The following is a 26,770-nucleotide window of genomic DNA, read 5'->3' on the forward strand; positions in this document are numbered from 1 at the left end:
TTCACTCTCCTCTTTCACTTTCATCAAGAGGCTCTTTAGTTCTTCTTCACTTTCTGCCATAGGGTGGTGTCATCTGCCTATCTGAAGATACTCCCAGCAATCTTCATTCCAGCTTGTGCTTCATCCAGCCCAGCATTTCTCATGATGTATTCTGCATATAAGTTAAATAAGCAGGGTGATAATATACAGTCTTGACATACTCCTTTCGCAGTTGGGAACCAGTCTGTTGTTCCATGCCCAGTTCTAACTGTTGCTTCTTGACCTGCATACAGATTTGTCATGAGGCAGATCAGGTGGTCTGGTATTCCTGTCTCTTGAGGAGTTTTCCACAATTTGTTGTGATCCAGTCCACACAGTGAAAGGCTTTGGCGTAGTTAATAAAGCAGAAGTAGATGTTTTTCTGGAACTATCTTGCTCTTTCAGTGATCTAGTGGATGTTGGCAATTTGATCTCTGGTTCCTCTGCCTTTTCTAAATCCAGCTTGAACATCTGGAATTTCACAGTTCATGTACTGTTGAAGCCTGGCTTGGAGAATTTTGAGCATTAATTTGCTAGCATGTGAGATGAGTGCAATTGTGTGGTAGTTTGAACATTCTTGGGCATTGCCTTTCTTAGGGATTGGAATGAAAAGTGTCCATTTCCAGTCCTGTGGCCACAGTTGAGCTTTCCAGATTTGCTGGCATATGGAGTGCAGCACTTTCACAGCATCATCTTTTAGGGCTTGAAATAGCTCAACTGGAATTCTGTCACCTCAACTAGCTTTGATTGTAGTGATGCTTCCTAAGGCCCACTTGATTTTGCATTCCAGGATGTCTGGCCCTAGGTGAGTGATCACACCATCATGATTATCTGGGTTGTGACGATCTTTTTGTATAGCTCTTCTTTGTATTCTTGCCCCCTCTTCTTAATAGCTTCTGCTTCTGTTAGGTCCATACCATTTCTGTCCTTTATTGAGCCCATCTTTCCATGAAATGTTCCCTTGGTATCTCTGGTTTACTTGAAGAGATCTCTAGTCTTAACCATTCTATTGTTTCTTCTATTTCTTTGCACTGATCACTGAGGAAGGCTTTTTTATCTGTCCTTGCTATTCTTTGGAACTCTGCATTCAAATGGGTATATCTTTCCTTTTCTCCTTTGCCTTTCACTTCTCTTCTTTTTACAGCTATTTGTAAGGCCTCCTCAGACAGACATTTTGCCTTTTTGTGTTTCTTTTTCTTGGGGATGGTCTTGGTCACTGCCTCATATACAGTGTCACAAATCTCCGTTCATAGTTCCTCAGGCACTCTGTCTATCAGATGTATTCCCTTGAATATATTTGTCACTTCCACTGTATAATCATAAGGGATTTGATTTAGGTCATACCTGAATGGTCTAGTGGTTTTTCCTACTTTCCTTAATTTAAGTCTGAATTTGGCTCATGATCTGAGCCATAGTCAGCTCCTGGTATTGTTTTTGCTGACTATTTGGAGCTTCTCCATCTTTGGCTGCAAAGAATATAATCAATCTGATTTTGGTGTTGACCATCTCACGATGTCCATGGTTGAGTCTTCTCTTGTGTTGTTGGAAGAGGGTGTTTGCTATGACCAGTGTGTACTCTTGGCAAAACTCTATTAGCCTTTGCCCTGCTTCATTCTGTACTCTAAGGCCAAATTTGCCTGTTACTCCAGTGTTTCTTGACTTCCTACCTTGCATTCCAGCCCCCTATGATGAAAAGGACATCTTTTGGGGTATTGTTCTAGTAGGTCTTGTAGGTCTTCATAGAACCATTCATCTTCAGCTTCTTCAGTATTACTGGTCAGGGTATAGACTTGGATTACCATGATATTGAATGGTTTGCTTTGGAAACGAACAGAGATCATTCTGTCGTTTTTGAGATTGCATCCAAGTACTGCATTTTGGACTCTTGTTGACTGTGATGGCTACTCCATTTCTTCTAAGGGATTCTTGCCCACAGTAGTAGATATAATGGTCATCTGAGTTAAATTCACCCATTCCAGACCATTTTAGTTCACTGATTCCTAAAATGTCAGTGTTCACTCTTGTCATCTCCTGTTTGATCACTTCATATCTGCCTTGATTCATGGACCTAACATTCCAGGTTCCTATGCAATATCGCTCTTTACAGCATCGGACCTTGCTTGAATCAACAGTCACATCCACAACTGGGTGTTGTTTTTGCTTTGGCTCCATCTCTTCATTCTTCCTGGTGTTATTTCTCCATTCTTCTTCAGTAGCATTTTGGGAACCTACCAACCTGGGGAGTTCATCTTTCATTATCTTATCTTTTTGCCTTTTCATATTGTTCATGGGGTTGGATTCTCAAGGCTAGAATACTGAAGTGGTTTGCCATTCCCTTCTCCAGTGGACCACATTTTGTCTGAACACTCTGCCATGACCCGTCTGTCTTGGGTGGCCCTACACGGCGTGGCTCATAGTTTTATTGAGTTAGACAGGGCTGTGGTCCATGTGATCAGATTGGTTAGTTTTCTGAGATTGTGGTTTTCAGTCAGTCTACCCTCTGATGGAGAAGGATAAGAGGCTTATGGAAGCTTCCTGATGGGAGAGACTGACTGAGGGGGGAACTGGGTGTTGTTTGATGAGTGGGGCCATGCTGAGTAAATCTGTAATCCAACTTTCTGCTGATGGGCCGGGCTGTGTTCACTTCCTGTAGTTTGACCTGAGACCAAACTGTGGTGGAGGTGATGAAGATAATGGTGACCTCCTCCACAAATCCCAGGCACTGCTGCATTCAGTGCCCCGACCCCGCAGAGGCCCCCGCTGACCCACGCCTCTGCCAGAGACTCCTGGACACTCACGGACAGGTCTGGGTCAGTCTCTTGTGGGGCACGGCTCCTTTCCCCTGGGTCCTGGTGCACACCAGGTTTTGTTTGTGCCCTCCAAGAAGGTTAGGCACAGGGATTGTCAAACTCCAGCTCCCTTTCTGCTCATCAGAAAATTCAAGTTTGGGTGGTGTTGTACACAGGGAAGGGTTATGCCAAAGTTACCATCTGCGGAGTTTGCTTGGAGTCTCACCCTTCTGCCTTCTTCCCTTCCCAGTCCTGCTCACTTCCTGGTAACGTTGCCCCAGAGCACTTCATAATCAATGCATTTCTCCTAAATCCTGTCTCAGCATCTGGGGAACCCAAAGTAAACACATGCTGTTTTTTTGTTGTTCGGTCGCTAAGTCATGTCCAACTCTTTGTGACCCCACGGACTGCAACATACCATGCTGTTTTAGCTCCATATAATATGGACTGACACCAGTACCAACCAAAGATTGTGTTGTTTCTAAAGTTGTCTTGGTCATTGCTTGAGACCCTGAGTCTTTGATTCAGTCTGGATCAGATATTCTGCATACCTCATAAGGCTACAGGAAATCAGTGAATTCTAGAAATTCCATACTTGGATATTTAGATGCTCACATTCTGAGAACGTCATGAAATAAGTTTTGCTTTACTTTCTGAATGAGCTGCGACTGTGCAGTGAATGTGGTGATGATGCAGTCCTTCAACTGGCTTTATAAAGGACCCATAGAAAGAACAAAGGATCTAGAAGACATGTGCTCACCAATAATGTAGACACAACTCCCAACTATGTGTGACTGTTGAGCCCTTGAAAGGTTGCCAGTGCAAATTAAGAAGGGCTGTAAGTGCAGAATGCATACCTCATTTCAAAGATCAAGAAAAGAAAAGAAAATAGCCCAGTAATCTTATGTTGATTATATGGCAAATAATATGTTTGAAATATTGGGTTAAATAAAATTTATTATTCAATTTATTTCACTTGTTTATTTCTACCTTTTAAAAAAGTGGCTACTGGAAATTGTAAATTATTTGTGTACCTTCATATTTCTATTGAACTGAGTGTAATAGAGGTCTTAGCTTTCAACCTTAAATGTCAGACCAAATTAAATCTCCCCAGGTCTTCATAATACCTTCACTGTACCTATTTCTGGTGTGCAATTGGCCACGAGTAAATATACAAAATGGTACGCTGCCCTCAGTTATAAATAATTTTACCAATGCATAACATTGCCATGGACTTCCCTGGTGACTCAGATGATGAAAAAGAATCTGTCTGCAATGTGGGAGACCTTGGTTTGATCCTTGGGTTGGAAAGATCCCTTGGAGAAGGAAATGGCAACCCACTCTAGTATTCTTGCCTGGATGATTCCATGGACAGAGGAGCTGGCAGGCTACAGTCCATGGGGTTGCCAGGAGTCAAACATGACTGAACAACTAACACACACACACACACACACACACACACACACACACAAGGTTGCCTTGGAGTTGGAAAAGTCTACAGTTTGACCCCTAACCTGGAAAATATTGAGTATTATACTAGAAACATATTTTGAAAATCAGTGCCAGTAATTATTACTCTTAGTTTAAAATAATCTAATATGAGGACATTTTATCTTAAAGCTATTAATAGTTATTCCAAAGTTTTTCTCTGTGTCTATCAAATTTGCTTCACTGGCAGCTCTTCTGTACTGTCCTCCCCAAGCCCTCCACCAACAATCGGTAGAGTGTCAATACTTCTCACCTGGACTGTGACATCTTCATAGTTGAGTGCCCTCTGTCTCATTTCTCAGCCTCAAACCCACCTGCACTGGTTACCACATTACCTCTGTAATCCACTGTCCAGCTCTACCTTCACCCTAAAAGAAAGGCCTTCAATGATATTATAATTTTTGCCAAATTCTCTCCAAAACACTAAACAGACATTAAATGCTTTCTGTACTGTCATGCCAACTCTATTTTTTTTTTTTACTGTGCCCCACAGCATGCAGAATCTTAGTGTCTGGCCCAAGGATAGAACCCACATCTCCTGCAGTAAAAACATATAGTCTTAACCAATGCACCACCAGAGAAGTCCCCAAACTCTACTTTTCTTTTTTTTTTTAAATTAATTTCCCCCCCAACTCTACTTTTCTTGTTACAACTTCCCTTCTTTTTTCCAATTCATTTTAGGCTACTCCCCCTTCTCACTAAATCCTGCCAGTAAGTTATAACCCACAGAATAATGTAAATCCTTTTACAGCACATAGGGTGTTGTTATCTGAGATTTTTCTTTGAAGTCCAAGTTATTTCAGGTGATAATTTAATTGGCTTGATCACACTTATTTGTGCAAAATTGATCTGTGCTTAATGTGCATGTTTTTTGCTTAATTTTATATAACCTCAGGATTTAAAAGTCTTCAAGGAAAATTCAGTTCAGTTCAATTGCTCAGCCATATCCAACTCTTGGACTGCAGCACACCATGCTTCCCTGTCCATCACCAATTCCCAGAGCTTGCTCAAACTCATGTCCATCACATCAGTGATGCCATCCAACCTTCTCATCCTCTGTCATCCCCTTCTCCTGCCTTCAATCTTTCTCAGCATCTTTTCCAATCAGTCAGTTCTTCACATCAGGGGGCCAAAGTATTGGAGCTTCAGAAAATTAAGAATTGGACACTCAAGAAAATTAAGAATCTTTAATTTAAGGAGTTACATATCTACACTCGAATGGATAGGAGCATCTGTCATTGATAACTATTTGTGTGGCAGTTTTTACTGCACTGATTTTTTAAAATAAATTCAATATTTTAAAATAAAAACAAACACACAAAACTCTGCTTAGAGTGTCGCTTTCCCTGCCCCATCACTTGGTACCCCAAGTTTTACCTCAGTTGTTTCTGTGTTACATGATAGCATATTATTTGCGTATTTTCATAAACCAGGAGGCAAAACACAAAATAACAATAAAAACTATAGTAGAAATAACAAAATTAGATGGAAAAGCTGTTGAACATTGAAGAGGGAGCCAAGTCAACTGCAACATCAGATGATTACATTACTTAGCTCTTATCTCATCTTCTCTTAGAGACTTTTTTTCCAGCCCAGAATGTTAATTGAGTGTTCAAAATCATCACCCAGAATAGAACTTCAGCTTTTTTATTGTAGATTTGTTCTTTTGCATTTTTTTGGATGCCAAGAGAAATCAGAGGTGGATGGTGTGAGGTAGGGATTGGGATTAGGGGAGCAGTAAGGTGGACAGAGCTGGGGGGAGGGGATGGTACTGAGTATTATGTGACATTGGGACTGCGGCTAGTTGAGAGACTTCTAGAACTGTAATTAACATTTAAAGATTCCCTGGTGTAGCTGTTTTGGCTTGAGTAGTAAAATAGGAAGACCTTCTTTGCAGACATGTTGAAAATATGCATATGTGCTAAGTCGCTTCAGTCATATCCGACTCCTTGCTACCCTATGGACTGTAGCCTGCCAGGCTCCTCTGTCCATGGGATTCTCCAGGCAGGAGTACTGGAGTGGGCTGCCATTCCCTCCTCTAGGGGCTCTTCCCTATCCAGGGATCAAACTTGCATAGGCAGGTGGGTTGTTTACTACTAATGCCTCCTGGAAAGCCCTGTTGGAAATATAATTGACTACATTTTAAAATTCTTTATGTGTTTATAATGCAAGGAAAAGAGTGAGACATACTTGGTTATTAAAGGCAACATATCAGTTCTCTATCTGTAGGTATTTTAAAAAGCAGATAAAATTTTGCTTATGGGTAAAGAACATTTTCTTAGGAAAAGAGTAGTCATTCAGGGATTTGAATTTAATTATGTCATTTTAACAGAGGGAAAAAAAAGAGAAAAAACCCTTAGGCATACAAATTGAACTAATTTGTCTTCCTAGTAGCCTTGCTAAAAACATATGTCTAATGACTGCACAGTATTTAAGCTAATGAAAGTGTGAATCATATTTTTCAGGAATGGACAAATGAGGTTTTCAGTTTGGCAACAAACCTGCTGGCCCAAAACATGTCCAGGGACGCGTTTCTGGAAAAGGCGTAAGTAGCTCTAATTTTATTGCAAAGGGTGTTGCTTCATCTGAGTCAGTTTCCTTTCTCCTTTGTGAGTCTTTTGTTTATGCTGCACTGGCTTCTCACATTGATAAACATAAATTTCCCTCTGGGACTTGTTAGAGAACTGATAGGTTCACTGCTTGGAATTGGAAGACTTCCAGTAAAGATCGCTCTTTCCTCTCAGCCTTGCATCTGTGTTACACTGCGCCGGCCTGAATGTCAATGCCTTTGACACGCAGTGAGGAGATGCTTCTAAATCCTGGCAACTACACCCAAAATCAAAAACTATTCATCTCAGAGAGTCGTCAGCCCTACATCTGCCTGCGTTGTATCAATTATTAATCTGAGGAAGCGAACGAACAACATATGGGACTCAATTCTCCAGAGTCTAGGATCTCTGATAGAGGCAACTTAAATCAGTAAGCTGATGTCCTGATTCCTGTCCCTCTAGACAATCACAGCAACTGTTAATAAGAAAAGAGAAAAAGAATGTAAAGGGAAAAGCAGAATGAAACGAAAAAGAAAAAAAGCAAATTAGGAGTACCCGATCACTCTCGAATTACCCAGTCTTTCTGAAATTTATTTGACCAAGGAAAATAACAGTTTCTGCCAGATGAGCAAGTAGGAAAGCTGGTTGTGATCAGTTTGGACACTGGATGTTCAGAAGGCTGGAAAACATTGAAATCAGAACCACAAATGGAAACATTACTAGGTGGTCCTCTTTTTATTTAATAACTTTCTGTCTTCCCTCTTCTGTAAGACATACCCATCATTCCAAACCAAAGACTCCAGTCCACTTTTCTTTCATACTCTTCCATGAGTTTCTTTTGCTATTAGTCAGGACTTGATGGGTGTACTCAAATGCTCTTTCGTGCCATCCTCTCATCTCACTAGTTTGTCACCTTCAGGACCCTTTCTACATGCCTTCCCCTCTCCTCCTCCCTTTATTCCTCTTTTTTTGTTGTTGTTTCAATTGTCTTCTTATCATTCTTCACCTAACAGACTTTCTGGAAAATCTGCTGTGCCACACAGAATGTTGGTGGAAAGTGACACGTAGACATAGCACGTTACAGCTAGTAAAACAGCTAGTTAGCTCGTCATACCTGTTGCAAATGTCCACTTCCAACAGGCATCTCCCCGTGAATAGCTGCTGTGGTCATTCCAGAGCACGCCTTTTGGGGAACACACTGTAAGCATTTATGTTGCATCCACACCTAGGAATGGAATGGCTGTGTGCATGAGCAGTTGGTGGTCCCAGTTTATATACCCATCAAAAGAGTTTGTAAGCTCTCCTGTCTTCTCTTTGTCTACACGCCCAGAGGCAGTGAAAGAGATAAGTGCAGTTTTACATTCACACAATGGGATACCGTACAGCAATGAGAGTGAAAGATTCACAGTGAAAAGCAAATATATGGATGGATCTTGAAAATATAATGTTGAGTGAGAGAAGCCATAAAAGAGTGTGATTCTATTATGTAAAGTGCAAAATTAATGTGAATGTTTAAAGTCTGGATAATGGTTTGCTCCTGGGGGACCAGCTGTGCAAAGGGCATGAGAGGGGCTCCTGGGATTCTATTAAAATAAGAATATTCTTTTTCTTGATCTGGGTGCTGATTGCAGAAACTTGGACAATAGGTGAAAATTCAGCCAACTGTACATATGAAAGAGCCTTTTTCTATGCATTTTATTCTTCAATGAAAATTTAAAAAAAAATTAAACAGTTTTCTGCTTCTCCAACAGGTATACTAAACTTAAGCTGCAAGTCACTCCAGAAGGACGCATTCCTCTCAAAAAGTAAGCTGTGTGAGCGATTCCCGTTATTTTCTATTTCTGTTTCCTCAGAGATCTGAGTCTGTGCCGTGGCTCTGCTTTGGTCCAGGGGAGCCTGGAGGTGTGTGGTGGCCCAGTCCCCCCACATGCACCGTGTATGCGTCCTCAGAGATGCTCCTTGTATGCATCCTCAGAGGGGCTTCCTGGGCTCCCTCCTTCCCTGTGGCATCACTTTCAAGGAACACCAAAGCAGGAAGGGGGTGCAGGGGATGAGAGGCCTTTGCTGTTAAACCTAAAAGAACATCTGAGACTCAGATCTAGTATAGGAATGGAAATTAGGCAACCGTGATGCCTCTTTCTCCCAAGATGACACTAGCCTTGAAACAAGGGTTGCAAACTCCAATGTCAACAGAAGTTAGGCAGGGAACATCCATGACAAAGCAGGCCAGGGGCAGGAAGGAAGAGTGAAGGATGAAATCTGTCTCAAAGAGACGAGGATAACTCAGCTCTACCAGATTCCCCATGGGGCTGGTGGTTTGCAGGTGATAGATTTCCTAATGTTTCAATAGAGCCCATAAATCCAAATTATTAAACTGTCCATTATCTAAGTTATATATTTTAAAGCAAAATCACTGGCCAAAAAAAGTGCAGTTCTAGACCACAGTCAGTCAAAATCCTTCAACTTTTGACAGCTACCGGTGAGCTTCTGCTCATAAAAAGTTATTTAATAATAATATTAGCAATGTATACTTTCAGAGCAGTGGTAGCAGCAAGGAGACAAAATTCTTAAGATATTTATTTTAAAACATCATACTAGAAGCATTTTTAATGCAATGTTTTTTAATCGGGTCATCATCATTGTCTCAAAATATTAATTTGCTTCTAGACACTTTGATTTTGAAAAGCACACACGTAGATCTTGCAGAGCACAGATGCTGATCCTGGAGCGAGTGCTATGTGTTCCGTCTTTGGGGACGAGGTTTGAGCGAGTGGGGTGTTGTGGCCCGCGGCATCCGCAGCCTCTCTCACCTGCGTGCCTTCCCTTCACAGCATATACCGCCTGTTCTCAGCAGACCGGAAGCGAGTCGAGACAGCTTTAGAGGCTTGTAGTCTTCCATCTTCAAGGGTGAGTATGATGCCTTCCTAAAATTACCACTGCTTAATAGCTCTGGATAAGCATACTAAAATATATCGTGACCCACTATTATCCAAACATTTTTAAAGTTAAGAATATGACTTATTTGTTAATATTTACAATATATAGGTCACTATATATCTTTTTCAATCCCGTAATCCCAGTGTTTTCAATAAGAAAGCCCCTTGTTCGTTGTAAATTTTTTAAAAAATAACGAACTAATGCCAAAAATGTATTGGCCAAAAAATATTAACGTTATCAAGAATTTAAGCTGCTCATTAATAACAAATCCTTTCTATATGTTCCTTGAGATATTAACTGATGATTAAGAATTATGATTAGGAGGATTTTAAAATATTAATTTCATTTTATCCCCCTTTTAAAAGTCTAGGTTTAAGACTGATAAGTTAATAAACAGAGTAAATAAATGTTATTTACGTACTATGCAGGGCAGTGCTCAAAAGGCTTTGTGAAGGATCAAAACATTTTGGATATTGCCTACATTGCACCTAAGTGACACATAATGAGAGGACTAGGATGTGAGATGCTTTTGGTTTTTCGCCTAGTGATTGAGGCACTTAGTATACATTAACCTCCTAAAAAAAGTAATTTGCCTTTATTTCAATGCATTTCTACATACCTGGTTCTAAAAAAATTTACTGTTGTTTCTGGGGTAACTGGGTATATTGCATAAAACCTTTTTCTTTTCCTCCATGTAGAACACTCCTTTCTGTTACGAATTATTTTTATCCTGGTATCTAAGCAACAAGTAAGCAAAAATAACACTTATACCCAAGGAAGAACCTCTGAGTCTCTTGAAACATACTGGCAACATTGAAGTTGCACTGAATGAAGTTGAGAAAACATTCTTAAATTGTGAATAAGTTATGAAAAGTGTCCAGAGCTGTTGCCTTGGCCAGTTCTTCTTGAGAATATTTTTGAAAAAAATGAAACGTATTAAAGACTTTTGTAGGTAACAGAAAAGAAAAGAGTGACGTTTGCTGTTGGTTTCTTGCTGTCTGAGGAAACAGTTGCTGATGCGGCAAACACTGGACAGAACCATGAAAGGGCTCCCCAAACATTTAAGCTTCACTTTAATAAGCAAAAGAAAATTATCAAGCTTGTTATTATTGCTCTTTTGTTTCATGCTTTGGAGCCAAAAAGATGTAACAGTTAAGATCCTGTCCTTGACTCAACAAATATTTCTTTTTTTAAATTTGACCTGTAGTATTTTTTCTTATTTTTTTAATTGAAAAATCATTGATTTCTGTGTGTTGATTTCTGATCTACAGCAAAGTGATTCTGCTATGAATGTAGTTTTTTCCTATGCTATACAGTAGAACCTTTTTATTTATTTATCCTATATTAATATAATAGTTAACATCTGCTAATCCCAGACCACTAATCCACCCCTCCCCCCATCTCCCCCTCACTTCACCTTTTCCCCTTGGTAACCCTAAATTTGTTTTCTATGTCTCTGAATCTGTTTCTATTTCATAGGTAGATTCATTTGTGCCATATTTTATATTCCACATATAAGTAATATAATATATATTCTTTGTTTTATTTCACTTAGCATAATGCTCTCCAAGTCTATCCATGTTGCTGCAAATAGCTTTATTTCATTCTTTTTTAAGGATGAATGGTATTCCACTATATATATTTTTATGCACACCTTCTTTATCCATTCAGACTCAAGGAATATCTCTTGAGCTCTTACTGTGTGCCCTCCATCCCTGAGAATATGGTAGTGAGAAAAATTAAGTTCCAGTGCCAGGATTCAAGGACTATACATTCTCTGGGGGTGCTAGTTAAATACTTCAACTGCACATGTAAATTGGGGGAAATGCCCTGAACAAAGGGAATGGAGCATTGCTATTGAGAATAAGAGAAATTCACTCCAGAAAAAGAAAAATGTGTGTAGCACCCTGAGGCTGGAAAAAGTTTACCAGTTTGAGCAACTGTAAAAAGATCACTGTATTTAAGCATAAAAAAAAAAAGAAAGCATGAAACATGAATTTAGAAAGATGTGCAAAGAATTTGTTTCGTCTGCAGTTGCTCCTGATTTGACCTAACATCTTGTGGGGGTAAAAAGATAAAAATGTTAACTTGTTACTATAAATCTAGCTAAGGGAAAGAAGGAATAGAAAAAGCTGAATAGAAAATCAAATCCATCAACCAGTTCTCTGTAAATTACAACTTTCTAAACAATTGGATTCTGAGAATTCAGTCAATAAATACAAATTGAGTCTTTATAATCCACTGTCTTTTATTTATAGATTCACACTTTCAAACCAGTGTCAAGTGGAGACATTTTTAAAGGAAAATGAGATTCAAATAGCAGGAGTTGGGTTTAAATTGAAACAATATTTATCTCTAGTAAATTAAATGTTATGACAATTTTCTGAAAACAAATTGGAGCTTTAAAAAAAATCAGCCTCCCTCATAAAGTTTTGAAAGCTCATTATTCACAGTAAAGTGTGCTCTGCTTGGAGGAGTGGCAGAAGTAGAATGCTGTGAAAAGATCTATAAACCAAAGTCAGTTTCAGGGCTAGGAAACACGTGTCCTGGGACTGACTGTGTATTTTGAATCTTTGCTGTAATTTCATATCTACAGGATAGTGGTTCTAGAAAATATTCACTAATTAGCAAAGGTATACTGACAGGTGTTTTAAACACTTCACAGAAGAAATGGTTACACAAGTGGTAGATCATATTAATTACAGTGTATATCAGGGAGCCTCAGATAGCCAGTGGTTATGCAAACTCATTTGAAAAGTCCCTGGTGCTGGGAAAGATTGAGGGCAAGAGGAGAAGGGGACGACGGAGGATGAGAGGGTTGGATGGCATCACCGACTCAATGGACATGAGTTCGAGTAAACTCTGGGAGTTGGTGATGGACAGGGAGGCCTGGCGTGCTGCAGTCCATGGGGTCACAAAGAGTCAGAAATGACTGAGCAACTGAACTGAACTGAACTGTTCAAACTAGGTTTAATTGTGTTCTGTAAATAGATACATTACCAGAAATACTGTGGACATCCTGTTGTGATTTTTTTAGACATTATCTTTGTGCACATTGTCAGGGATAATTAATGCACTTGAACTCGTATCCTGACCAACATGATCCATTGAAATAACACATTCCTTAATGGGCACTCCTTTAGCTATTTCAATTGCTCATTAAAGTTATCTTAATTGTTAAAAAGTAGTATGTATGTAAAAACGGAGCTAAAACAATTACTGTCTTCTATTAATAATCCAAATACATATTTCAGTGAGAACTTTGAAGACCTTCCCATATTCATAAAATTGCTACTTTGCCCACAAGCTTTCTGAGAACAGAAAATAATTTACTTGCACCAAATTCCCTTTGATTTAAGGCTTTTTTAACTTGAAAGAAAAGCTCAGTGATATTTGGATTCACATTATAATCTTGGAATAGCACTGGCCTTTTAGTGAAGAAGATAGGAATAAATCTATATATTTTTTTGAATAATAAATTTTACTATAGCTATCAACATACATGTAATACCCCCCAAAAAAGTGATTATTTTGGATTTACAGAATTTGATACATTTTAGTAAAGAATACTGTGAATGAAATTTACCAAAGAACTTCTCCCAGGATAACTGCAATATGTTGCCTTTCTCCTATACCTTATACCCAGAATGTAAATCAGAAATATAGCGACTTATTCAGCTGTGAATCTTAAAATCACTAATACACAATTCCATTTTAGAACCACATTTAAATATTTGGTTCATTATCAATAGCTTACTTGTAATTATTTCATGTCCTCTCTGGCTACAACTTTCGTTTTATCCCTTTAGAACAAAAATATTAATAGGTTGAAATCCTGAATTTACTGGAAAATGATTCATTGATTAGTCAAGATAAAATCTGCATGTGGACTCATTATTCATTAGAGTCCACTGAAATAAATTAATATGTTTTAGAGTAACATTTCTGAATGTTAAACACTTATTTATTACAAAAATTTTTAAATCTATAAATATACAAAGAAGAAAATACAAACAATACCCAAAAACTGGCATGAAATTTAGTTTTCTGGATTACAGCATGAGTTGAGGAATCAAGAAACCTTAAAATCTGAAACATAGCAAACCCGCCCCCATCAACTTGATGCCATAGACAAGTTTTGTAAACTCCTATCTCCTTAGTGTTTGTATCTATGAAAAGGATCACCATTCCAACCTCATAGAGCTGACAAGGAGTTAAATGAAAGCATTCAAGTAAAGCCCCTAGAACTATATGCTTGGCATACAGTAAGTGCTCAATAAATATTTATTATCCTCTGAGAATTATTTATATGCATATACATGACTTTCACTCTCTTTTTTACGTACATATATTTTTTTCTAGATTTTTTTTCCCTTATAGATCATCATGAAATATTGAGTATAGTTCCTTGTGCTATGCGGTAGGTCCTTGTTGGTTACCTGTTTTACAGACAGGAGTGTGTGTATATTTATCCCAAATGCCTAGTTTACCCCTCCTCACCTTTCCCCTTTAGTGACCGTAAGTTTGTTTTCTATGCCTCCAGGTCTATTTCTGTTTTGTATGTAAGTTCATTTGTATCATTTGTTAAGATTCTACATAGAAATGATATAATATTTGTCTTTGTCTGGCTTACTTCACTTTGTTATTTTTAACTTGGCATGTAGATATTTCATAACCTGTTTCTGGAATCTGGAGATGTAAATACCACCAGTACTACCTTCAAGTTGTACTGAAGGTAGATTCTTTGTATTCAACCATAGAATTGAAGCAACTCCATTTTTAAGGAAAATACTTTGTAGTTTCTGGAATAAATGGGCCTGATTCAGACTGTATTGGCCTTCTTAATTCATCCTCCAAAAAATTTTGATAATAATGGCAGCAAATAATCATTGATAATCTCTTTTGTGCTGGAGGCATGATGAAGTAAACGAAGTCCTGGACCACGACAGATCTAAGGTCTGGTGCCATATCCTGAGTGAATTCAACAAGCATTCATTAGGTGTATATCATATGCCACGCATTATTCTGGAGACTCAAAGTAATTAAATAAGAGATAGTGCGCTTTATTCAAAAACACAGAAATATGTTGATCATCAGAAATATGAAAACTAAAGGAAAACTGTGTGGTGGATGCTATAAAGAATATATATGAAGGTGGATTGCAGACACACACAAAAAAGAATTGCACACACATCTCTACCTGGTTGGTTTAGAAGTGTTCACAGAAAAGTATTTGACGTTTTGGTATGCTCTTGAGCATCATCCTTAGATTTCATGCTGCTCAAACATGGCACAATGAGTCTGTTCTAGCCGCTTTACCAAATCATGAAATCCAGGAAAATAAAATATGTGTATGATCTCTGCACATTCCAGCGTTATTTAAAATGTAAGGAATTATTAACTGACCATAGCTTTTCCCTCAATATCTCCTCCATATTCTTTCACTTTAGCTTTCAGTGATGTTCATTTCAACTTATTTCTTCAAAATGTTTTTCCCTCATTTTCACCCACTGACCCCAAAGGGTATCCCCATCAGTCAAGCTGGACAAGAGACAAATGAAGCTGTATTGAAATGTTTTCCATTTTCTAGGTGCTAACATCCGACTGGTAATAAAAGTAATATTGTATTTATTCAGATTATTTCATCAATGTGTCCTCTCTAATAAGAAGTTCTAATTTATAGCTGGTAAATAAAAAATAGAGTTTTAGTAAAGCATGTCATCTTATGAAATGATGTGTATGGACTCTTTTGTAAATGGCTTTAGTTGAATCTGATATCTTATGGGAAGCATATTTGCTATCAACTTCCACCTTTTTCATAAATTACATTCATTCATTTAGTAAATATTTATTGTGAACCTGCTGTATGTTACAGAGACTGAGCAATTAACAACACCCAAGTCCTAGCTTGTGTCAGTCTGCAGGTTAGCAAGTAACACAGAAAACTGTACATCTGGAAGCACAAAACAGTTAAGTAAGAACTGAAACAGGAGACAAGCATCGTGTGATAACAGCACAGAATGGAAATTAAAACCTGGCGTAGGAGGAAGAGGTTTTAAGCTAAGACAAGAAGGGAGGAAAATAAAGGAAGTCGGTAAGAAAAGGAAGACAATGATTGATATCCTTAGACAAAATCTGCTTGTATGCTTTTAGTGAGATCTGGAGAAGGGGAAGTAGAGGGAGCTCTAAATAGTAACTAAACAGCGGGGAGTATAAGAGAATAAATTTGGGGTTCATCAACTCCAATAAAGTCTGATGCTTGAGTTGGCCAAATGAGGCACTGAGTATTTCCTTGAGATTTGTTTTTAAATCTCTCTTCCCTGTATCTCTCAGCCAGAGAATATGATAGCAATGCTCATTTTTGGCTATTTTCAAAGCTACTTATAAGGCCTAACTCAGAGAGAGTGTGGCAATTAAAAAGTGTACATTCTCCAGTCAAAAGTATTCGCTCACTTTGTAAATTAAATGGAATTTTGGAAACCTGTTCACAGGTTAAACTTTTCCCCATTTTATGAGTGGCAAATCATCATGAAACAATATGTTGGAATTTCCCTCTTGGAACTGGCTGCTTGTACTCATGATTTCAAAGTTATTGTCCAGGTTACTGAGCTTAACCATTTAATGCTTCTTGCTATATATAAATGATGTGTGTTGTTTGGTTGTCTCAAAACGCTATTTTGCAAAATGGATTTTTTTTCCTGCTCCATAAATCAATTTAGTAAAGAATATGTTATTTTATTTGTTCATTTCTCAAATGTAGGACTCCTGCTGTTTGCCAAGTGGTAAACTAAGTTTTCTTATCTGTTAGCAAGCAGTGCAGTCTCAGACCATAATTCAAAGAATAATTTTTAGGTACTTCTATAAAAGTATATTTACAAAAATATGAATATGGTAAAAGGAAGGATGTTTTCTTTGATTTAAGGGCTTAAAAATAAAAATAATCATATAAACACATACCTGAAATAGAAAAAATGGCATGAAGAATGTCCTTCCTGTTAACAAACGCTTGAATACATGCTTCCGGTTTCCATGGCAGCCCCAGTAAACAGAAAATTAAGTCACAAAACTCAGTTTTTATATCAGTGACTTACTTTCTAAACAATAGGACTGAGAGGAATCAGTGACAAATGATGACTGGTGTCCTACTTATGAAAACTGTGTTGTAACTTATCCGTTTACTTAAAAAAGAAAGAACACTGTTTGGGAAAAAAAAAAAAAAAGACACAAAATTGGAATCTTATGTTTTCATTTTGAAAATGTCCTTCTCCAGGTTCTTGAAAGAAAAATACATTCACTCAAAAGTCTGCTAAACAGCACATAAACAATGTGAATGCTCTTCATGCCACTGATTTGTACATTTAAAAGTGGTGAAAATGACATACTTATGTTCTGTATACTTTATCACAATTAAAAATGAGATTAAAGTCACCAGGAAAAGCAACCTAAAAGAAAAAAAATGCTGAACAGACCATGTTTTTACTAGGTCTAACTTACTTTAGGAATTGCCTTAACATCCCTTCAGAAGGAGAAAACTCTTAAGCTTAAAATATAATGAGGAAACAGAAAATGATTTTGATACCTCAATAACTAGTGTCCCTGTAATGATAGCCTCGTAGATGCTTGCTGAATGCTTACCCTGAGCTCTTAAAAGAAAAGAAAGAGGAAAGAAGGAGGAAAGGAGGAAAAGAGACAGACAAAACAGGAAGGGAAGATAATGAAGAACAAGCCCATTTACTGACCCTCTTATTTTATTCCCCAGAATGATTCGATACCTCAAGAAGATTTCACTCCTGAAGTGTACAGAGTTTTCGTGAACAACCTTTGTCCTCGACCTGAAATTGATAACATCTTTTCCGAATTGTAAGAGAACACATTTTAACCCATTTGTTCCTGCATACAGTGGTGCTCAGTGTGGCTGTGTCAGCGTTTTGAGTGCTAGAGGGAGAGGTCAGATCTCTTTGTACAATGAGTAGCAGCAGTGCTTCTGCGTCATTTGTTGGAGACAATCACGCATTCATACCTCTGAGGTTCAGTCACTGCTTGTAATGAGTGATATCTGCTGTGACTTGCTGCAGGGTGTCATTGTCTTAATATTCTCTGGAGTGTCTGTATGATTTGAAGACTATGGCTAGAACCGAGAGGCATGTATGCAAGAGTCTTTACAGAGATAGATTCATGTTGTAGAAAGAACGCTGATCGGGGAACCCGTCATCATACTTCTCTGCATTGCATCAGTGAAATGAGAATTTCAGATCACTAAGAACCCTCCCAGCTGAAAATTATTTGCTTTTATATTAGAAATTATACAGACATTACTTTTTTAATGATTAAAAAAAAAAGAAATCAAAACACCAAGGCAAATATGGGGAAGTAGTCATTTAACCTTCTTGATATACTGAAATCTACATGCTGACAGACCAATCCAAAATTGATAAGCTAAATAAAGATTTTTTTCATATGGAAATCAGGCACAGTACTTTGCTGAGTTCATTGCCATCAGTTATTGATAGAACATCTGCAACATCTGTACCATTGAACTTGTCTTTGGGTTGTCAACAGGATTGAAATGGGAATTTTGAATCACACTACATTGCAGAGTTATAGACTCTTGCTGGAGCATAATTTTAATGAAAAGGAAAATGTGCCCAATCATATTGGTTCTTTTTAGTAATGAGTGATAAATACATCTTTAGGATGATTAAGCAGAATATGAGAATTTGATGACTAAACCAGTTTAGCATCATAATCAAAACAGCAACCCATGACCTGTATTCCCTTTAGAGCGCTGCCTCACACACAAAACGCATGTTCCCTACTGTGGTTTTCTTTTGCATCTGGTATAGTTCGAGGGCATTGGGATTTGGTGACAGTCATTGCAAAGTGCTTGCATCCCATAGAGATAGAGCAGTTGTGATGGAGCCACACAATGTGTTTAGGGCCAGATAGGAATTCCAGTATAGCATGCTCTTGCCAGGTATGGCAGGCCTTTATTTCTACAGAGCTGCTAAATGCAAATACATGAATGAGACTTGACAGAAAAACCTGCTAATTTCCTGGTGTTTAACTGTTTTTAGTGGTGCCAAAAGCAAACCATACCTTACAGTTGATCAGATGATGGATTTTATCAACCTCAAGCAGCGAGATCCCCGGCTAAATGAAATACTTTACCCACCTTTAAAGCAAGAGCAAGTCCAAGTGTTGATTGAGAAGTATGAACCTAACAACAGCCTCGCCAAAAAAGGTCAGTTCACTTTTTCCCACACCAGAATGAGGCTCGAGTTCTAATTGTGAGTGGGCCACTCTTCGTAGTCACAGACATCAAGGGTCATTTAGGGTTTCTTTTTTTTTTTTTTAAGTTTGGTATGTGATGTTTATCTGGTGGTTCAGTTGGTGAAGAATCTGCCTGGACTACAGGAGGCCTGGGTTCGATCCCTGGGTTGGGAGGATCCCCTGGAGAAGGAAATGACTACCCACTCCAGTATTCTTGTATGGGAAACCCCATGGACGGAGGAGCCTGGTAGACTAGAGTCCATGGGGTCGCACAGAGTCAGACACGACTGAGCGACAAAGCCATCACCATCCCTATGTGATGTTTGTGTTGTTGTTGTGTATACATGTGTATGTAACATTATTTTGGGGGCTTCCCAGGTGGTGCTCATGGTGAAGAACCCACCTGCCAATGCAGGAGACTTAAGAGATGTGGGTTAGATCCCTGGGCTGGGAAGATCCCCAAGGAAGGCATGGCAACCAACTCCAGTATTTTTACCTGGAGAATCCCCTGGACAGAGGAGCCTGGTGGGCTACAGTCCATGGGGTCCCAAAGAGTCAGACACGACTGAAGTGACTTAGCATGCATGCAACATTGTTTTTTAAATGTCTAATCATTTGTTTTGTTTTAAAATTTCCCCATGGCTGAATGCATCTTCCTTCAGACAGGAAATTCACTCTCTTAAAAATTACCCTTTTGGTTCTCTTTCTAGTTCTATGACATGACCCACAGATATTTCTAAATCACTGAAACTGAAGAGACTATTCAATCCATTAGAACCCTATCTTTTTCTAGCTTACACTATTGAATTTTTCCACTTGAAAAAATATTTAAACTTTGTCCTTCTGTGCTTAAAAAAATTCATGTTTATAGGGGGAAAAAACTGGTATCAGATAGATGAACTAAATTGCCTGAAAGTTATTGAGATATTTATATCTTTGATTCTGGAGAAAAGACTTGCAAAAATAAGATCATGAAAATTCAGTTTCAGGGAGTTTCTAATTGTATTAGTATGTGGCATCATTGTCTCTGAACTGAATCATCAGTTCTTCCTTTATCACTAGTGACCAAGTCTCATCTGGATTGAAATTCCTTCACTGAGAAAATTAGTATGTTATTACTGATGTTATTCTAAATTGCCTAGATATTGTCCAACTTGGAGTAAAGAAAATAGAATGCAATTAAATAGTTATTAAGATATTAAGAAGAAATAGATTGCCTGTTAATATGCAAGTAATTCATAAGTAACAGACAGCTCTGGCAAGCTTATGGTCATTAATAAGAATAGTTATCATAAAAGTAGATTAAAAAGTTTTTTTTTAACATATTGCATTTTTTCTGGAACTAGTCCTCTAAATGAGAAATGGAAGTATTTATTAATATCAAAGTAATATCTTATCATTAATTCTATTCTAATTTAGAGATGATTTACTTTTGTTTTTAGTTTTATTATTTTACATATTTTCATTCTAGTCTAAGTTTCTTTGTCAGGCACTTTGCCTTTGTTGTAGCATAATTCTTATCGTTGCCGACATCAAAGGAAACAACTGGCCCAACAGCACATGTTGGTGTTGCCAGGCCAGCCCTCCAACCTCCTCAGATCTGATGCTGTTTCTTCCCTGGTGCCTTAGAGTTGGGATTTCTCCTTATCATTAAACCAGAGACTCCTTGGAAATTCCTCATGGATAGCTTGACAGATCCCTTCTGAAATCCAAATTTCGCCAAAAATAACTAACAGGGTTTTAACAAGTCCAACAAGACTTCTAAAAACAGCCCATGACACCAGGAAACCAAAAAGCTTTTGTGAAACCAATGAAGCACTTCAGAATCTAAACTGTGCCCTTTTCTCATCCCCTCACACCGCATTGCTGATGGTCCATACTTCATCTAGTGTGTGACGCCCCCATACATGACTCGGACAAAGTAGAGGATACCAAGGAAAATATTCTAATAGGTTATTGTAAAACTCTGTCATCCTGGAAGAACCAATTTTGATTCTAATGGAGACTAAGATTAGACTCTTGCAGATGCAAGAGTGTTTCGTGCCATTTTGCAGCCATACTGGATATAAATTCCATAATCATGCAGACATATATAATTCAGGTATATTTATACAGCAACGCTGGGGACCTACCTGGTGGTCCAGTAGTTAAGACTCCATGCTTCCACTGCAGGGGGTTTGTGTTCAATCCCTGATCAGGGAACTAAGATCTCACAAAACAAAACCAATAAATAAATAAATAAAATTTAAGAAATAAAATAGCAATTTAATTTATTTTTCTCAACTTTACTTTTTCTACACCTTAATATGGTAATTGATTGTGAAGTCTCCATGTCAGCCTTCATGTGATTTTTTTTAACCACAGTATTTCTCAATCCCAAAACCTCAGTAGAAAGATGAACTTGTAATGTCTCACACCAAGTCATTTTGTTTGCTGCTTTGGCTCTGTTTATGTGAACAACAAAGATTAGAGAAGATTGTTTTGCTTTTCTAGCAACTGTTGTAACATTGTCAAAAGGATAACAATTTTGAAATATGTGTTTGTAGGAATAAGAAATCATTGGATTTGACCTCAATTTCTTAGTAACCAAGACTTTGAGATATGTTTTCAAAATTTTTTCAAAGTTTTATTTGACTCTGCTGTTCATGTTATTTGATGTTTGACTTTTAACATATTTTTAGGAACTCCTTTATATGTCCAACAAAGTACAATTTAGTAAAGTGTTTATTATATGGCTTCATTGATTGATATACAAGGAAATTAGCTTTCATTTATTATGTGACTTTCAAAATAATACATTATCATTTTGCAAAGAAGGTAGCCAAGTCTTTGAGATCAAATGACTTACTTAAGATCTCATACCAAGATACTCTTCCAAAAAGCAGTTTTTAATTTTCAGTCCATGAGCTAGTATCTTTTTTTTTAATTAATTTATTTTTTATTGAAGGATAATTACTTCACAGAATTTTGCTGTTTTCTGTAAAACCTCAACATGAATCAGCCACAGGTATACATATCTCCTCCCCTTTGAACCTCCCATCTCCCGCCCCATCCCACCCCTCTACGTTGATACAGAGCCCCTGTTTGAGTTTCCTGAGCCTACAGCAAATTCCCATTGGCTCTCTATTTTACATATGGGAATGTAAGTTTCCACTTCAATCAATAAACACCTAAGAAAATAAGTAGTGAAGTTTAATATTATATTTTTTTCTGTTGTACTTTACATTTTGCCTAGTTCTTCAAATGTGTTGAAGCATTAATTAAAATGACCCCCCAAACTCAGTCTCATTAATCTGAGAAAAGCACTTCCATATTGCCTATATTTGATATAAAATGATGGGAATAAGATACATACAGAATATACAATGCATGCATGCTAAATTTCTTCAGTCGTGTCCGACCCTTTGTGATCCTGTGGACTGCAAACCCATCAGGCTCCTCTGGCCGTGGCTTCTCCAAGCAAGAATACTGGAGTGGGCTGCCATGCCCTCCTCCAGGGGATTTTTCCCACCCAGCGATCGAACCCACATCTCCTGCAAATCTTGCATTGGCAGGTGGGTTCTTTACCACTAGCACCACCTGAGAAGCCAGAAAATACATATGTAATAACAAAAATACACTTATACTCTCTGATATCAAGAAATGTATTTTAAAGTTAGGTGTAAAACAAATAGACAACACACAAACTTGACATATGCTAATGTTTAATATTATGTGCATTTTATATAATTGCAACGTAGAAGGTAATTTTCATTTAAATGAAAACTTTTGAATGTAGCTAAAAGCCTAGTAGCTCAGGCTGAGCACGGTAAGCTGACTGACGGCACAGCGCCTGGAAGCATGGAGTGAAAGCCCGGAAGGGCTGATCGTAGGTGACGCTCTGTGGGACTGCTCTCATCAGTTGTCCTCATCCCACGCGGGAGTTTCTGTCTCTCTCTACATATGCACTGGTTATAGCTAATTGGAAGGTTTCTGGCTGTCTAAAGCCAAATGTTCATGTGTTTGGGTTGCACAGAGTTGTAATCTTGTTGCAGAAGCTGCTGTTCTCAAGGGAGTTAGATTTATTTTTACAATTTAAAATCACACACTAAAAAATTCATGTGGCCCCAAGTCAGCAAATGTTTCTTCCTTACCATATTGTTTGTGCTTTAGGCCTAACTATGCTTAACATAGGGCTACACAATGACCCCTGCCTCTATTGAACAGTCATGAATGTAAGTTTGAAGACTAATGTTTCTTAAACTGTTAATTTTTTTTTATCACTTAAACTCTTTAAAAGGAAGGCAGTGAGTAAAATTCACATGAAAAATGAAATATTTGTATTGATGCCTTAGGTACCAGACTACAGACCTCTAGATTCAGCAGTTACATTTGTGAAAGAAGACCAAATACTGCATAAACTGCCAAACCAAAAGAAAACAGTTGAATTTGTTCATACTTTTATTCTTCTGTGAAAAGCAGGTGCTCATAAGTATTTATTAAACAATTGAATTAATATAATAGATTATAATATTAGTAAATGTTTCAAGGCAATTTTCTTTTTTAACGTGTTCTTTCCCTTAAATTTTTACAAGGTGTGGCATATGAAAGCTTCGTTGCAATTTGTTGCAATTAAATTTTTTAAATACTGTGAATTAATAGTTTAATAGGTGAACTCAAAATGAATAATAGCAGAGCTATTTTGTGTTAAACCAAGCAAATAGAAGTTCAGGTATAGCAAGCACTTTTGTTCCAAATCCACCTACACTAATAATGATTTGCATCACTAGAAGTAATCCCATTGTATTTTCAATATCATTTTAAGAAACTCCTGCAAATGAACTTTATTGTGTCATTGTTAGCAGCAGCAAGAAGCACTCAGAGTATGCTAGATTGGGCACTGGATTTGGGAGTCTTGCAGCCTGTAGTATTAGGTGGAACTCCTTTAGTTGAAAAATGACAAACTAACTGAAACTGAAGCACAGAAAGGAATTGATGCATATAAGCATATATGCTTGTACTTGGTGCATAAAGGCAAAAAGCGAGGATGTTAATGACTTGCCGCATAACTATATCCAGGGGCTCAAATGATGTCCTCAAGACCCGTGTTTCATCTCCCAGTGACGTTCTCTGCACTGACTGTAAATCTTGGGCAGACTCTCCTGGCAGGAAAGCCACCAGCAGCTCCAGGCCTGCCAGTCTCAGTATGCAGAAACTCCTCTTACTCATAGTTACATCAAAATACCAGAAACCAGAGCATGGCTTAAAAGCCACCCAGGACCACTCCTGAACTAGGATCCCCGTGGCCTGGAGGATGGAATACACCAATTGGACAAACATTGGTCGCATGACTCTCCCTAGAACCAATAAAGAGTCAGTTACCTAAACTACTTGGACTGAGAGTGGGAGAGAGGTGGTCCCCTGAAATTCAGCCTGGGTGTATTACCTGGAAAAAAGACTAATCACCAGGCAGATAAAACAGCAGGTCTCACTAAAACTGGTCAGAAATCAACAACTTATCATCAATATTTATTCACCTTTGACTATTTCCACCCCCTAATTTGCTCATCTTTGGAAATATTCTGAGAGATTTACTGGAAATATTAAATAAGTTGCTCATGGTAAGAAGGTTGCATATCTTAACTGTTGCCCATTGAACTCTTGTTGATCTGAACTAATGAAAAATAAGAATTAGTATTTATGCCAAATTACTTCAACACATTTATGGGTCTGAAAGTGAGATTCAGAGCACTGGGCAAGACTTTACTGAATGCTGCTGTGTCTTGGCTAACAGGTTTATTTAATTTATAAGAATTAGTATTTATGCCAAATTACTTCAACACATTTATGGGTCTGAAAGTGAGATTCAGAGCACTGGGCAAGACTTTACTGAATGCTGCTGTGTCTTGGCTAACAGGTTTATTTAATTTATTGCAATTAATAATAAATTAGACTCATTTGATGATGAAACCTGAAAAAATATGGCAAGTCGTTTCTGTGCAGAAATATTCATTTCTGACTCAATAAATATTTTATCTATATTTTTATTAAAGTTGAATTATACTTATATTTTAAAGTATAAAGATTTATACTGGAATCTTACTATTTACTTTAACACTTAATTTTCCTACTAGAGTTTTAAAAATCATTATTTTCCCGGAACCATTTCTCTTTACTAGGTAGAAGTTATCAAAATGATGATTATTTTTATAAATGTGTATTAGGTATCCTCAAGAAGTCAAACATGCCATAATTTAAAAAAGAAGCTGGTGTTGTGTTATGGTTAAGCCAGGTAGGTGACTTTGACTTGTCTTGTTGAACTTCAGGTTCCTCATCTGTAAAATGGGATGGTACCAACACTAGTAGACATCAGTGCTTATCCCATATCCCTTGGCATTCACGGTTCCAATTTAGTCAACAGCATCTTCTGCAACTCTCCAGGTCTTTCTCTCAGCCCAACTACAGCCAGCCTACAAGTGCTCAGGACTTCATGTCCCCAGGAGTAAATTTCCCTCGGGAGGTAATACCTCTCTTCCTTGCCCACTGTGTGGGACAGTTGAATAAGTATTCTCCATATCCTCCCAAAGCTCTGAAGTAGGTTTGAACCCCAGATCCCAACAACTGTAACCTACTTTATAACATTCCCTTTATTAGCTGCCTTTTCTTCTCTTCTCATTTCTCCACTCCCCTAACTGTTAGTTCCTAGGTTACCTTCCACTATGTGCACTCAAATCCTTATCTCAAAGCCTACTTTTAGAAGAACCTAAACTAAGACAAACACTTTTCTACAAATGGCCTTAACAGAATCTAAAGTGAAAGATGGGTAAGGTTAGTGTGGCTGAACACTGAGAAGAAAAAGATAAATAAAGGGCTGTGCTCATGGCTCATCCCTTCTCACCTGTCACTAAGCTCTTATCTATTATCATTCCTGAAGTCTTGGCTGGAAGCCTCAAAATCACGGGATCTCTTGTCTACAAGCAACTTATCCTTTTAGCCCCAACTCACAGGTCGTAGAAGAGGCAGCTGAGGAAGTGACAATGTTGAGAGTAGAACTGTATTTTCTGTGTCCCGGTGCAGAGTTCTCTGCACTGTACTCCACGTGGAGCCCTCTGTTAGGACTTGCTCAGAAAAGGCAGTGTCATTTGTTTAGAAGTTAGCAATCTGCATCCATGGCAGTAGTTTTCATATCACCGTTCACACAGCACAATTTTACTTGTGTCTGTTTCTTCTAACGATGGCTCACTCATTGGTCAATGTGTAAGAAAAACCTTTTGGTTTTTCCAACCAGTAGAAGCACTATTTGGTTGAGTTGGGGACCATGCATTGTAGCTGATGACAGCTGCCCTACTCCTGTTTCCTCTTCTGCTCCATACCTTCCTCTGAAGGCACTTCTGCCAAACCCCAGGAGATTCAAGATGCTCAGTTTAAAACCACTCATCTGGAGGAGATATTGACTGGCCTAATGATCTGTCTCGCCATTAAGGTGGCATTCACTTAAATATTTTTATATGGATGATCTGTGTAGCAATACAAGAAATAAAAGAACAGAAATGAATGAACAGAATCAACTCAAGTAAGATAGGTTTTCTTCCCAAAAGACAAAGACAGATAAAAACTGTGTGATAAAGCCAGTTCTTTTCATGCCTTAAGTTACTATGCTGAGAAAGCTGCTGAAAAGTCATTCTAGTTATTTTACTGATTATGATCCCATTTAAATCCCACCTATTGACTTTCTAGCCT

The 26,770-nt window shown here is 37.9% G+C and overlaps 1 protein-coding gene across 2 annotated transcripts in view; it reads left to right on the forward strand.

Moving 5' to 3' along the window:
- The window catches only part of PLCB1 (phospholipase C beta 1), an 854,892-nt gene that overhangs the window by 579,037 nt on the left and 249,085 nt on the right, over positions 1–26,770 (forward strand). For both annotated transcript variants that reach the window (XM_043883527.1, XM_043883528.1), the window contains exons 5-9: positions 6,761–6,840; positions 8,596–8,649; positions 9,676–9,751; positions 17,541–17,641; positions 18,856–19,022. In XM_043883527.1, the coding sequence (XP_043739462.1) occupies positions 6,761–6,840; positions 8,596–8,649; positions 9,676–9,751; positions 17,541–17,641; positions 18,856–19,022 (478 nt within the window). The remainder of the gene's footprint in view (positions 1–6,760; positions 6,841–8,595; positions 8,650–9,675; positions 9,752–17,540; positions 17,642–18,855; positions 19,023–26,770) is intronic.

The sequence above is a fragment of the Cervus elaphus genome, chromosome 23 (assembly GCF_910594005.1).
Source record: "Cervus elaphus chromosome 23, mCerEla1.1, whole genome shotgun sequence".
Classification (NCBI taxonomy): domain Eukaryota; kingdom Metazoa; phylum Chordata; class Mammalia; order Artiodactyla; family Cervidae; genus Cervus; species Cervus elaphus.